This window comes from Talaromyces proteolyticus, assembly GCF_021365285.1.
Source record: "Talaromyces proteolyticus strain PMI_201 chromosome Unknown BGW36scaffold_11, whole genome shotgun sequence".
Taxonomy (NCBI): domain Eukaryota; kingdom Fungi; phylum Ascomycota; class Eurotiomycetes; order Eurotiales; family Trichocomaceae; genus Talaromyces; species Talaromyces proteolyticus.
Window position 1 is genome coordinate 881533 of NW_025764287.1, and position 13482 is coordinate 895014.

Below are 13482 nucleotides of genomic sequence, written 5' to 3' on the forward strand. Positions count from 1 at the left end.
GGGCAGCTGGTTGGCTCTGGCCACACTGTGGCTGAGCTCTCCCTGCTGTGATTGGCGCGCTCAAGGCGCTTCGTACGTCATCGCGTCCTGTGCTGCGGGCGAATGAGCGTGGTTCGATGTTGTCACTGTATTCAGGCGTAGTATACCGTATGGTAGGAGTAGTATCATATCTTTGCTAGAAGGAAGTCTACACATTTGGACTGGAGCTATCAGCAACGTAGAGAAGTAGACAACAGGTGCCATCATGCATATGCTCTAAGTAAAAGGGCGAAAAGGTGCGCAAGAGGAACGAGAAAACAGACAAATAAGCAATCTTTGTACTAGTAAGGATCCCCTTTTTGTGCATCCGAGAACCATAAGTCGTAACCAAGTATAAACATCGGCCAAGAACAATACAAATCAACGTCTTCGCCGCTCACCACTCGTCATCTTCGTCCTGCGACGGTCGCATGGCGCTCTGCCGTTGTCGTAGAGCTTCGGCTAGGTTGCCTGCGAGACTAGCATTCGAGCTGCTGGTGGGTGTGCCGCGTCCGCTGGCACCGGACGAGTCTTGTGAGTTGACGCTGACGGCGCTATCGCGAGTGGGTGGTGCGAGGGGTTTGCGTCCAGCAATGGGTCGTTTGGCTGGGGGTGCAGGGGGAGCAGGTTTGGCCTTTGCTGCAGCTGCCGTTGCGTTTCCATTTGTTGCGACTTTTGGAGCTGGAGGGGGAGGAGGAGGCGCTGGCTTGGGAGCTGCGGCAACGATTTCTTCGAGGTAGGCTTCGGGAGTCCAGCCTTGAGCGGAGCTCGATGCGTTCATGCACAACCACCATCCTAGAATTACTCGTTAGCGATACAAGGAGTATACTAATGCTGAATATGGACATACCGTTTCCTTCCTTGGAAATAATCTCCACGATCTCACCCGCCTGGATGGTAAGTTCGTTGGACCGATCGCTGGAGAAATCATACAAGACCTTCGCGCTCGGCTTCTTTGGAGCAGCGGGGGCAGCTGCTGGCGGGGGCGGGGGTGGTGGTGCTCGCACCGATGTCTGTGATATTGTGCGGTTGTGCGAAGCCGCAACAGCTGCGACAGGCTGTGGCACAATACGTGGCTGCGCAGCGGCTGGTTGAGATGCTCCAGGGAGTGTTTGAGGAGTAGGTCGGGGAGTAGGACGAGGTGTAGTGCCATTCGGGCGATTGCCGCTAAGCTTTGAAGGTCCGCCGTTAGGTCCACCTGGACGTAGAAGCTTGCCTTTCGTAACTGGTCTTGCAGCTACCTGCTTTGGTCTTGGAGTTGGCTTCGAGACTGAATCAGCACGCTCACCAGGTCCAGTGTGAATTGCCCCACTCTTGTACGTGTCATCGCGAGGAACAGCAGGGTCTTTGACTGCCTTTACAGTAGCAAGTTTCCCGGGTTTTTTGTTATATTCAATTCTGCCTCATGTCAGAAAATATCAACCATAAAAGCCAGTGCACTTACGTTTCTCCAATCTTCAACGTTAATTGTCCTCTAAGCACAGTCGAAAGATGGGTGAAAAATTCCGTCTTGAAAACGCAGCTGACGAGAGGATCTGGTTCTTGCGAACCGACAACAATAGAAAACCAGTCGTCTTTCAAGTTTGACGTGCCGATAAATTTAATCGCTCCAACGGGAATTGTTCGTTCAGATGAAATGGACAGTTGGTTGTTGACGATAGACTGGACAACAATATACACATGTCGTGATGTCTGACAAGTCGTTAATATTATCCATAAAATCACTACCTTTGTAGTCACTTACCAATACAAGCATACGAGGCATTGGCTTACTCGATCGACCAAATTTGGCCACCAATAGCTCGCAACGAGAGGAGAAAATAACAGAGTCGCCTGTACGTTATCAGTACACATATTCCATGTAATGAAGTTGGTTGCCTACCGCTAAGTCCAATGCTGCTGCTAATAACCTCACCAGGTCCACCTTTATTGCCAACGCCAATGTAATCTCCCATAAAGCGACGAGAACCAAGCAAACTCATACGACGGCGCTCTTTTCTTTGTTGAAGCAGCTTATGGCCTTGGTCTCGAAACTTAATGAACTCCAGACCACCAGTAACTCGACGCCAGAAACGCTGGATTCTAATAGCACATTCAATACGGTATCGCAGATAATTACGCCATGCCCGTTGGATACGAATAGCCATGTTATGCCAGTAACGATCTCTCATGTGTTCCAAAGCAAAGAGCGTTTCTGGTGTTTTAATGAAAGCCTTGGTCACGCCCATTTGGTACTCCTCCGCGGGAATACCAGTGTCCTTCAGGATTTGGCGAGCGCCAGACTCTGAATCACCCGTCCACGTATAATCACCGGCATATGAAGTTTGCTTAGACAAAAGATAGAAGCGCTCAACAAACTTGTCGAATGTCTGACGGTAGGCGAATCCTGCTCGTCGAATGCGGACGTTTTCTTGAAGACCGAGGTACTTGATTTGATGCATCACATTGCCCACGTTGTATTCGGTGGGAGATTTGTTTTCGTTCGGTTTGATTGTTCGGATGTAAGAGGGCTGACACTTCATCAAGGTAGACACGAGGTCATTCGCTGATGCCTTGATCTTGTCACCTGCAGTAGGTGGTCGTCGCTTATCGTCTTGGTTGACTTGATTTGGGAAGAGCGCGTGCAAGAAATCGTTGCTCGAAGATCCAACAAGATTGAGCAGGTCCTTCAATAATTGATCCTTGTTCTTATCTGTCATGCCTTCAACCGAGTAACTCACATCACCAGCATAATGCTTGATGATAAATTGACCCTGTCGATTCTCAAAGTTGGGGTTCTGCCCAAGGAAATTCAGACGTCCAACAAAAGTCTGGTCGGCGGCTGACGAATCTGCGTGGGCCGTTGCGCAAGCGTCATTCAACGCAGCAAAAACACCAGGAGGGCGCTTGTCCTCGATCAGGGAGCATACCACCTTATTGTCGAAGTATTTTATTGGGGTCCATTGAATCTGTTCGCGCGCATATTCCTCCTGTTCGGCCTTGAGTGTCAATTGGATGAAAATCTGCTGCAGTTTCTCGTTCACGTAGTTGATGCACAGCTGCTCAAAAGAGTTCTTTTCAAATATCTCAAATCCATAGATATCAAGAATACCAATCGAATTCGTGACCGCTCCCTTAGCGGTCAAAGACATATTCAGTCGCTCAACAATCCAGTCAAACAGGTTGAAGTACAGAGCCATTGCCAGTGCATCACGCACGGCATTTGCCTGGACTTTGTTTAGCGGGACTTCATAAACAGACCCTCTTCGGCCGCCTCGTGCAGTTTCCACGACTCGAATGGTAAGAGCTTTATTGACTTGGGCTGAGTCGACTTCAAGGAGGTAAGCGACAAAGTCGACAACGGACTGGTCGGTGATTGATGCATGGGTTTGATCGTCCTCAACAAATTGTACATTCCCTATCCATAAAATAGCAGCTAGAATTCGGAATATATTGTCTTGTTCAGCTTGTGCCAAGCCAATAACCCTCATTGCCTCGACAGTATCGGCAAAGTCGGACGAATCATCAATACCCTGGACATCGAAGCATTTCGAGCGACTCGTGTATACATATGTCTGAGGTTGTTGGATACCAAAGTTATCTGCAAGTACAAAGTATGATTAGCTCGGATCAGGATCTTTTCTCTTAAACTTTATGCTCACCTCGATAGGCTTGAGGCGCAGCCTTGGTAAGCTGGTAGAAAATATGAAAGTTTCGTTCATTTGTAATCTGGCCCACTACTCTCGTCTTCTCCAATAGATAGTTTGTAATCTTGGCGCCAATGGGTTCTCCTTGGGCGTTAAATTCTAGCTCGAGATATTTACCGAATCGAGATGAGTTATTATTGCGCAGGGTTTTTGCATTTCCGAAGGACTCGAGCAGAGGATTCGTTGCGAGAACCATGTTCTTAGTTTGTTGAATCGATGAGTCTGAGCCGCCTGACACGCTTGCGATATACTGCATCAGTCTTTTGGCTGCCTCTGTTTTCCCTGCCCCAGACTCTCCTGAAATAATCACACATTGGTTATCTTTGTATGCCTTCATGTTATAGTACGCGGACTCGGCGATCGCATAGACATGGGGAGGAACTTCGAGTCGGTTCTTTCCACGGTAGGAATCAAGGACTTGGTCGGTATATATACCCACTATCCCATCGTCAGCTAGGTTTTAGAAACAAGGCGGACTAGACGTACAGTCTCGAAAGGGATTGACGGACACCAGCACATGTCCGATATAAGTCTACAGAGACACAGTGTCAATACAAATATCACCCACATTGCAGATGCTACCTACGTAGATTTCTTTGTTTTCAAATCGCAACTTGAGGTTTTCGTTGATAGCCTCGTTCGACACTTTGCTCAGCAAAGTGAGATCTGACACACCAATCTCCTTCTTCTTCGTGCTCTCGAAGGCAGCCTTCTTAACTTGTGGTTTGCCGTTTGCCTGCCGACCATCGCCAATGTCGGCCTGGGCCTTGGAGCGGCCAAAACCGCGACTGCGCTTTTCACCACCACCAGGACGTCGGGATTGACCCTAAACGAGATAGCGAGGTCATTAGCGATAAAAATATCTAACAATCGTATTGAAAGAGCACAGCAAACCATTTTGCATGTACGCGAGGCGTTGCGCCAAATTCCACAACTAAATCTGACGTATCAATTCCACGGCCGTATGAGGGGGCACGGGACAACAGGGAAGATATATGGACAAGGCTAGGTATAACCCTATGCCACGGAGGAATGCGTCTATATTTGGTGTATGCGATGGTAGAGCACAATCATGTGCGAGGGTATCTTCTTGAGAAAAGACGAGGAGGAGCAACAGATGCAGAGAATGAGCGTGGAGTGTGGTATTACGGAGATGCCTGTCAGTGCCGGCGCGCCTGTCTATGCTTAGACCCAACCGATGATGCCAGCATAGCGGGGCTCTAGCCTCCTCCAGCGCTTCTGGGCGCCTGCACTGCCCTGCGCCACACTGCCCGAGTGCCACCTGTGCCGTTTACCGACGCGTCATCCTCGCTCGTTGCGATCGACAAACGGTTGTCGAATCAGATGTATTCTTTATACTATTAAATATTAAATATGGGACATGACAGGATACGGTTTATTCGGGGGTTCCGTATTAAAAGTTTGACGTTGTGGATCTAAAATCTGGCTGCCAACCAAGTCCTCACTGATTATCATGTCATTGAACTTGTATTTGATGATATTCATACTACATAGATAACTGTATGGGAGATACTAGGTGCCTGTCCTGCTCTAGTTCGTGCAGCTAGGATATGTTCAAGGGAGGCACATTGAGGCTTTATAAATGCAGAAACTTGCAATCCATGTCAGCATGGCTCTTCGTATATATATAATCTTCTTATACACATTATAGAGGCAATAGTTCCTGATGTTCAATATGCGCCATCGATTAACATTTTACTATGTTTACATAGGGTTTATTCCAGGCAACAGCCATATACTATAGTAGGCATCTAAGTTTCTTCCCACCAAGATTTTTTTTTCTTTCCTTCATTCGCTTCCTTTTCTCATTTTCCGCCATGGCCAGGAATAGCCAAAAAGAACTGCAAGAATCCCTATGGTGGAGATTACTGGAATTCATCAAAAGTCTGATATTCCATCGCAGAAAACCTGGTACAGCGGACTCTGTCCTATTCAGATTACCTGAATGCCTAGTCCGCGAAATCTTCGAGCTCCTCTCACCAGTCGACCAAGTCTGTTTTTTTATCAGTTGCAAGCTACTTTTTAATCTTTTTAACTCAACTTATAAAGAATTCACTTTTCCACGCCATTTACACATCAAAATACCCCATTTATGTCTAAATTGGCCGGATATACCACGAAATATGCTTTTAATTAGACTTGAAAATACTCGTTGGGTATTTTGCAGTGCATGTTTAAAGTTACATCCACGAAAAGAGTTCGACAGATTATCACTGAGAGAACCATCTTTAAAGAGACGTTGCATGGTTTGGGCTGGTATAGTTGATCTATGTCCATGTCTCTCATTAACTTTCCGTGATCGAGAACAGCTTGTGCAGTTACTTAAAAATCTACTGGAATTACGACTTTTGAATTTATTACAGGCCGCTGGAGTATGTTCCAGATCAAGTTCGTCTATGATACATTCCAGGAATGTCTTTTACATGAATGTTGGGTTGCCAATGATGCCTATCAAACTCATATTCAAATGATATTATATTTTTCGGAATCGGATTCCGAAAATTTGATTATAAAGGCTCGATATACCATTCACATAACGCCACCGCGATACACTCCTTCGAACCCTGATACTGAGATTTTCGCATGCCCTCATATTGAGCTTTTATCCTTCATAGAACTAGATCGGGAATATGACTACTGCTGGACTTGCGAAAGCCAAATAGAAAGACATCCCGAATCCCGCCCCAATACAGTATTTATAGATGTTATTCGGCCATTAGGAAGCTCTAGCTGGCCAGCAGACAAAAAATGGTTTCAGCAATGCCGGATGATTACTTATCTCAATTATCAAATTTTTTGGTAAGTCTTCAAAAAGACGTAATGGAAGATATCTCAATTAACTATGTCACTTTATAGGCATCGAACTCAGAAATTTTGGATTAAGCTTCCCAAGATCAAATACTAGTCTACACGCATTACATGCGACAAACTCTCGCTATTTACATCCCAAATAGTTATTCGAAAAAGAACTAGAAATATGAATACTGCACATGTAGCTCTATCTATATTTTTAGTACACAAGTAAACTTCAGACTTGCTATAGAAGATCTAATGAATATAGTATGATGATTGAGTTCGTATTTTATCCCATTGTACAATTCGATGCTGGAAGCAGCATATTTCAAGTGTCTATCAATATCAGTTATTTAAAATCAAGGTTCTAACCGCAAACCCATTCATCGCTCCAGAACGCCTGTATGCTTTCTTCAACTTCCTCCCCGAGATACTCAATTATGAGCTGTCGCCCCTCGAGAGTTCTTGTTGCCCTGCTCAACTCACGCAGCGTTGGGAACAGATCGCTCAGGACATTCAGATTATGCCGTTGGTGCAGCTGACTTGACCCGCTTGCTAACACACGTTCCAATAGAAACAATGGCGACTGTGAGGAAACCATGGGGGGTTGGACTGGACCACAAGCACGAGCTTTGCAATGTTCTTTCACGGACGCCAATAGAGTGGACGGCTCTGCCGCTGATATTATTGGTAAATTCGACGCATTTGGAGAATGCAATAGTCTTGTTAAAATTATTGAAAAAGATTAGACCCCCTCGATGCACAAAACTACAGGCTGAGCAAAACAAATCACTTACAGGACTTGTAGAGAAATCAAACCGTTAAAGTTGAAGCGCCCGCTAGCTGTTGGGAATGCCTTGTTTGAATGTAGAAAGATGATAGCCAGATACTGATTGCTGCTAGAATCACTTATGAGGGACGCAAATTTTTCTACACGGGTCAGGGTGGCCTGTCGGTCGTCTTCCTCAAGACCACAAGGCGTAAAAAGAATAGCGCGCATCTCGTGCCGATGATTTCCATCAAAGAGACAAAATGCAAGATCGTACGTTTTATCAGACGATTCTTCAGCAGAATAAGCACAGTTCATCCAAGCAGCGAAAAACTAGACCTTCTAATGTGATATTGGGAGCCACGTCAAGGACCGGATGCAGGACACTCCAAACTGAACGGCGCTGGAGAGAAGAGGAGAAGGTAATGTATTGTTTGCCAGACATGTTGCCATTTAGTCGTACTTGACAAGAAACATTTAGGCCTGGGCTTGAATTCTATGTACAAACGAAGATGTAAATGCGATGACGGGGAGGAAGGTGCATGGCCCGCTGAGAGGAGATATCGACTCACATGACCACCCGGTGACTCCTGGTGGTCCGCAATATTATACAGAAGGCAGACAAGAAAACAGAAAGAAAGAGGGAATCTATAGACGCCACCATTTGTAACGACAAAACAAGGAGCAGTATGCATGATATAGAGGGTATCACAGTCGGCTATGCAATTATATACCAATAATTTGAGAACAAAGAATGAATTATGATTCTTTCGACGAGGGTTCTGCTTTGTGGGAGTTGAGCACGATAGTGGTGGCTGATGGACTAGAATTAACGCTGGGGAATGAAGAATCCCCTGCTCCTTCTCTTGGAGAAGGAACCTCTGACGTTTTAGTCACTTGAGAGGACTGAATGGTCTGCTCGGGAGAAGAGAACCAGGCCACGATGCGAGATGTCCAGCCTGTATTCTCGTTCTTTGGCTCTTCTTCCGTTTCCTCAACTTCCCATACATCGGAAGGCAGGACACGCTTCATATCTTTGACAGACTTTTTCCCTTGGTGGGCTTTGAGCTCGAGAATTTCTTTCTCGAGGACAACCAGAGCTCTGCGGGCGGCTTTTTCTGACTGCTCCAATTCATTTAACCGGTCTTGAACATCCTCTCGACGAGTAGTCTCCTTACGCCGTGACCGCCATGACTCGAAGACAATCAGGCCACCAGCTACCAGGAAGAGGAACGTCTCGCTGATAAAATTCGCGCCCGAGTCAATGGCTTTGGATTCGGACAACGGTCTGATCTTCGGCGGGGGCCGTGATTTTGCGTGTTCAATCGCTTTCTTCTTCGCTTGTTGGATTGCCTCACCCTCCGCTTTTACTTCTGCTTCTGTCTTCGCTGTCGGAACCTTGGGCTTGAATTTCCGTGCTTCTGCATCTGCGGCTTCTTTTGCGGCGTGTTGTTCTATCGCGCTGGTGTCGCGGATCAGACCTAATCGCAGGCGCATGTCAATGCGGTGCAGAGTCTGTGCCATGGATACACAGACATGTCGGAAACGCTCATGCTCGCGAGCCTGGTTTTTGATTTGATTCTATGTTCGTTAGAACGGCGTAGAGGTATGAGTTGGTTCACGGAATACGCACCGCAATGGGCTTCGATAGAGTGCGAATGACAAGCGACGAAAGTTTCAATGTGAGAGACATGGCGCTGGTAGCGCTGCCCACAGCAGTCAGTACTAATATGAGTAATAATACCTTGACCCTGGTGACAGCAGCAATGATATTGTCAGTACGGGAGTGCGAGTTGGAGAGAGAGGCTGCGGACAGAGCGGAGCAAGCCGGCCAATGAGACGGCCGGCTGTGGGCCTGGTGCCTGAGGCCGCCGCGACACCTCCCTCTGTTGTGCCGTTGCCGTGGCCCGTGTTTACTGTTTTCCCAAACCAGTAAGCCAGTCAGCCCAAACATCTCTAGTATTTCGCCAGTAAATGTTTTCCACTTTTGCATCACAAGCGACTCTCCCAGCAGTCCGACAGCTTTCTCGGAGTCACGGTGTTATGCGCATGGTTGTTATTCAGCGACTTGATCTCAGCCATTGTTGTTTGTGTTTGGTAAGCAGTGAATTCGTCCTACTGCACCGCTGATCTTTGCGGCCCGCCGAGACGAAACATACCACGCCAGCAATACATACTGAAACCAACTCTCAGGGGACGCTTCCACCGTCTTGCTAACACCCCCCGTCCGTGAAATCGCAGGTTTTCTGCGTTGGTTTATAGGAATTGAAGATACCCCTGGGTTGTTCTCGGTTGTGTTCACGAACTCACGACTTACGTTAGTTGCATGGGGCTAACTCATGAGCGTCCTCATACTGCGTCCAAATACACCGACTGAAGGGTTATAGCCTCTCTGACATGGAAGCGCTATCCCCGCGATCAACAAACCTCCCACTCAAGAACGCCGCGTCTGCAACTCAACAAAAGGTGGATCGTCACGCCCCTCTACCCCCGGTGCCCCCGGCCGCCGCAAAGGCTGCGCTTTCTAAGGTCCACCCACCTCCACCGCCACCAGTTGTGACAGAACCTGGCGAAGATGGCGAGCAGTACTCGACAGGCTCGTTTCTTGGGAAGGGAGGGTTTGCCATCTGTTACGAGGGGCAGCTGGTGCGCAACGGCCGTGTTTTTGCGATGAAAGTCGTCCGGTCGGAAATGGCCCAGAAAAAAATGGCAGAGAAGGTAAAACCGATTTCGCTTCAAGAGAGAAGGCATGCTAATACTTGTCATTGTGAAGTTTCGTACCGAGCTCGAAATCCACTCCAAATTGCGACACCCAAATATTGTTCGTTTCCACCGCGCGTTTGCTTTCGAAAGCTGTACCTACGTTGTCCTTGACTTATGCTCGAACGGGTCCGTTATGGATATGGTGAAACGACGAAAATGCCTTACTTTACCAGAAGTGCGACGATTTATGATTCAACTGTGTGGCGCCGTCAAATACCTCCACAAGCGCAACGTGGCGCATCGAGATCTCAAAATGGGAAACTTGTTCTTGGATCATAACATGGATATCAAAGTTGGTGACTTTGGCCTGGCAGCGATGATTATATCGGAAAAGGAAGCAAAACGGCGACAAACGCTCTGTGGAACGCCGAACTATATTGCGCCGGAGGTGATTGATAGGAGTAAAGGAGGACACAACCAAAAAGTGGATATATGGTCATTAGGGGTCATTTGGTAAAGACGATCGAGAATGCTTTATGATGAAAATTGCTAATACGGCGCAGTTTTGCAATGCTTGCTGGCTTTCCACCATTTCAATCTAAAACCCAAGAGGAAATTTACAAAAAGGTCAAGAACTTGAACTATGTCTGGCCAAAGGATAACGAGTGCTCGAATTTCATTCCCGAACAAGCCAAAAACCTCGTGAGCTCATGTCTGAACTTGGATGAGGAGCAGCGACCATCTCCCGACGATATTGTTGATCATGACTTTTTCAACATGTATTCGGGATGCATCCCTCGAGCATTGGACCCGTCCTGGAGACAGACGAAGCCCGTCTGGCTGAAAATGGAAGAACCCCGAGGCGATCGCATGATTCAAGGTTATAGCCTAGATTTTGAGGACAGATATCGAAGTAAAGCTACACACACCAGAGATTCTCGGGAGCGATACGCGTTTTGCAAAGAAGCTTTCTATACAGAGTGTGGTGTTGGCCGAAAACGCGACGGCACTTCTCGCAAATGTGCAGGAAAGCACTCATCGAAAAGCGTCTTTTCGGAGACTGCAGCAGAAACGGAAAAACTGCTTTCGCCAACTATCCCTTTGCCATTGGATTTTGTTTACAGATACCCAGTATATTTCGACGGCGACTGGAGCATACCAGAACGCGAGTCGTCATTTAATGGAGACCATAATGACTCAAAAAGTTCAGATGACAGTTACGAGAGCATGCCTGCCACAGAAACTGCAAACCCGGTATCTCGTGCGAGAACAAAAGCAGCTCTTGCGGCTGCGCAAACTCGACGGTTCGAGGCACAGCCACAGAGTCATGCAGCCACCCTTCGTCAGCAAGCTCTTCCTGTTCGACAATCGAGTAGAAATGTCGCGACCATGCGAAACCCACCAACCACTGCCACACACACAAGACGAGGGACATCAGACTCTCTGGAGGGAGTACCAGAATCCCTCCCAAAAGGGCTCGGCCAACGACCGTTGCGCGCTCCTCGAGGGGCAGGAGGTTCCTACTCCGCTTCTATACGCGATCTCGACAGGATCGTTGCACCACCTATGCCCAAGTCTGAGAGTATGCCTAATAGTTTAACCATGGCCAAAACACGGTCACAGTCTCGCCGTCAGCTTGAAACCCCAGGGCAGAGACTTCCGATGCCACCATCTATGACTGACAACGTACCCCGATCTTCAACACCGATTGGAGACATTCTCCCAGAGCCAAGGACGCGAACCGTACGCTTGCCTTCTCGCCAACAGGCAAATCGACCAGTGGAAAGGGACGCTAGAACCCTTCCACAACCCACAGCGGAGAACGTGCATCAAGATATGGCCAAAGCTAGTAAATTGAGTGCTGCAGCCAACAAACCGCGCTCAACTCTTGGCACCAATCCACTTATCCACCCTAGTGAGCAATTTGACCTGCTTTATCGATCGTCACCAGAGGAAGTCATCATGGATATTAAAGGCATGTTACGAAGCATGACGCCATCGGGTTCTCGCACATACCGTTCCCAGACTCGAAGACGGCCTCATCCATATGTTATTAAATGGGTTGACTATACGAACAGATATGGAATAGGCTATATTTTGGATGACGGTACTGTCGGCTGTGTTTTCAAAGGCGAACACAGCCAGCCCGCAAGCGGTGTTATATTACGAGACGGCGAAAGGCATATTCGGCGTAAAGCCCGAAGCCAAGAAAACCGCGAAGGCGCCCAGTATGCTTATTCTGAAGCCGACCAGCTTGTTCCCCGCAACGGAAGACCCGTTGAGTTCTATGAGAATTCCGACCATGGCCCTGCTGAAAGCCGAGGGATGAGGCGCGTTTTCGTCCAGCCGGATGTGTTCGAAGTCCGAACCTCTAGCAGCGGCTCAGGTGCTATGGGGGTGAAAGTTAGGACAGATTCCGGAGTGGAGTACGCCAAGTCGGAAGCAGAAAAGGTGAAACGGGTCAAACTGGTCGATCAATTCGGGAAATACATGATTGGGTCACTGGGTAGGAACGGAGATGCTGATCTTATGAACGACGATGGTCCGTCGATGAGGGAATCAGATGCTTGCATCAAATTCTACCAACGGTTAGGGAATGTTGGGGTGTGGGGATTCGGTGATGGGGCTTTTCAGGTACAGTTGATTGACATCCATCCTTTTTAGGACAGTGTCTAACTAAATTATCAGTTCAATTTCCCCGACCATACTAAGCTGGTGATTTCCCACGGCCAGAGCAGAGGCTCGTCGCCATGGATCGACTTCTACCACCTTTCTCCGTCTGCAGCACGGTATCTCGCCGGCAAGGGCAAAATGCATCCATCAGGGTTTGATACCCGCGCGGTGGCTTCGGATGATGCATCGACTTTTATCTCTGTTGCCAGCGATTCCTCATCTTCTGAAACCGGCAACGATCGATTGCGCGAGGTGTTACAAGCCAACTCATTCCTACGCAAAATCGAATTCGTCAAGGAAGTGCTCACTACGTGGGTTCATCACGGGCGTCTCGGGGGCAGACCGCGTTCCTCCAGCGGCACGGCGGATGCGAGTGGCCGACCGACGGAGATTTTCTGGGATGGACCGCAGGAACGGCCGTCTGGCGGGGGAGGGAAATATGTATGGGTGACTGTTGGCGCTCAGGGTGGGGATGGCGAGTATATCTGTATGGCGTCCAATTTTTCGGCTCATACTCCAGATAATAACCAAGCACGGCCGACGAGGGAGAAGGCGGGCCGTGAGAGGGGAGTTGATTTCAATCCGGTGTGATTTGTTGTGGATTTTCTTTTTGTGATCTTTTTGGTATTCTGATGATCAATGATGAAGCTGATGTCTGTAACTGCAAGCCGTACTATACCACTATCAATAATATGCTACTCACCATCAGCCCTGGTACATAAGTACTTGTAATGGTATGGTATTAACAAGTAAAAAATCACTATCCACAAATGTCTTGCCAGAAATACGAGACCTACGGATATAATCCTAAGATTAGTC

The 13482-nt window shown here is 47.8% G+C and overlaps 5 protein-coding genes across 5 annotated transcripts; 2 read left to right on the forward strand and 3 right to left on the reverse strand.

Moving 5' to 3' along the window:
- Positions 1-330: 330 nt before the first annotated feature.
- BGW36DRAFT_41840 (myosin I MyoA/Myo5) lies at positions 331-4860 on the reverse strand. Its single transcript, XM_046219420.1, has 9 exons — positions 4599-4860; positions 4291-4530; positions 4191-4236; positions 3660-4142; positions 1901-3598; positions 1763-1851; positions 1463-1710; positions 869-1416; positions 331-813 (listed from the first exon to the last, which is right to left on the reverse strand). Exons 1-9 carry the CDS (start codon positions 4599-4601, stop codon positions 416-418), a joined length of 3753 nt encoding a protein of 1250 aa, XP_046068105.1. The 5' UTR covers positions 4602-4860; the 3' UTR covers positions 331-415.
- Positions 4861-5542: 682 nt separating this feature from the next.
- On the forward strand, positions 5543-6630 carry BGW36DRAFT_363120 (uncharacterized protein; the record flags this gene model as incomplete). Its single annotated transcript, XM_046214439.1, has 3 exons — positions 5543-6097; positions 6136-6524; positions 6582-6630. 3 exons carry the CDS (start codon positions 5543-5545, stop codon positions 6628-6630), a joined length of 993 nt encoding a protein of 330 aa, XP_046068106.1.
- Positions 6631-6817: 187 nt separating this feature from the next.
- BGW36DRAFT_41965 (uncharacterized protein) lies at positions 6818-7889 on the reverse strand. Its single transcript, XM_046219468.1, has 3 exons — positions 7627-7889; positions 7316-7580; positions 6818-7240 (listed from the first exon to the last, which is right to left on the reverse strand). Exons 1-3 carry the CDS (start codon positions 7730-7732, stop codon positions 6886-6888), a joined length of 726 nt encoding a protein of 241 aa, XP_046068107.1. The 5' UTR covers positions 7733-7889; the 3' UTR covers positions 6818-6885.
- Positions 7890-8046: 157 nt separating this feature from the next.
- Positions 8047-8980, reverse strand: BGW36DRAFT_303229 (OPA3 domain protein; the record flags this gene model as incomplete). The annotated part of the gene is made up of 2 exons (XM_046211858.1): positions 8047-8868; positions 8921-8980. The coding sequence occupies 2 exons, from the start codon at positions 8978-8980 to the stop codon at positions 8047-8049; spliced, it is 882 nt and encodes a 293-aa protein (XP_046068108.1).
- Positions 8981-9684: 704 nt separating this feature from the next.
- On the forward strand, positions 9685-13254 carry BGW36DRAFT_304444 (uncharacterized protein; the record flags this gene model as incomplete). Its single annotated transcript, XM_046211970.1, has 4 exons — positions 9685-10005; positions 10061-10503; positions 10554-12624; positions 12679-13254. The coding sequence occupies 4 exons, from the start codon at positions 9685-9687 to the stop codon at positions 13252-13254; spliced, it is 3411 nt and encodes a 1136-aa protein (XP_046068109.1).
- Between the last annotated feature and the right edge of the window lie 228 nt (positions 13255-13482).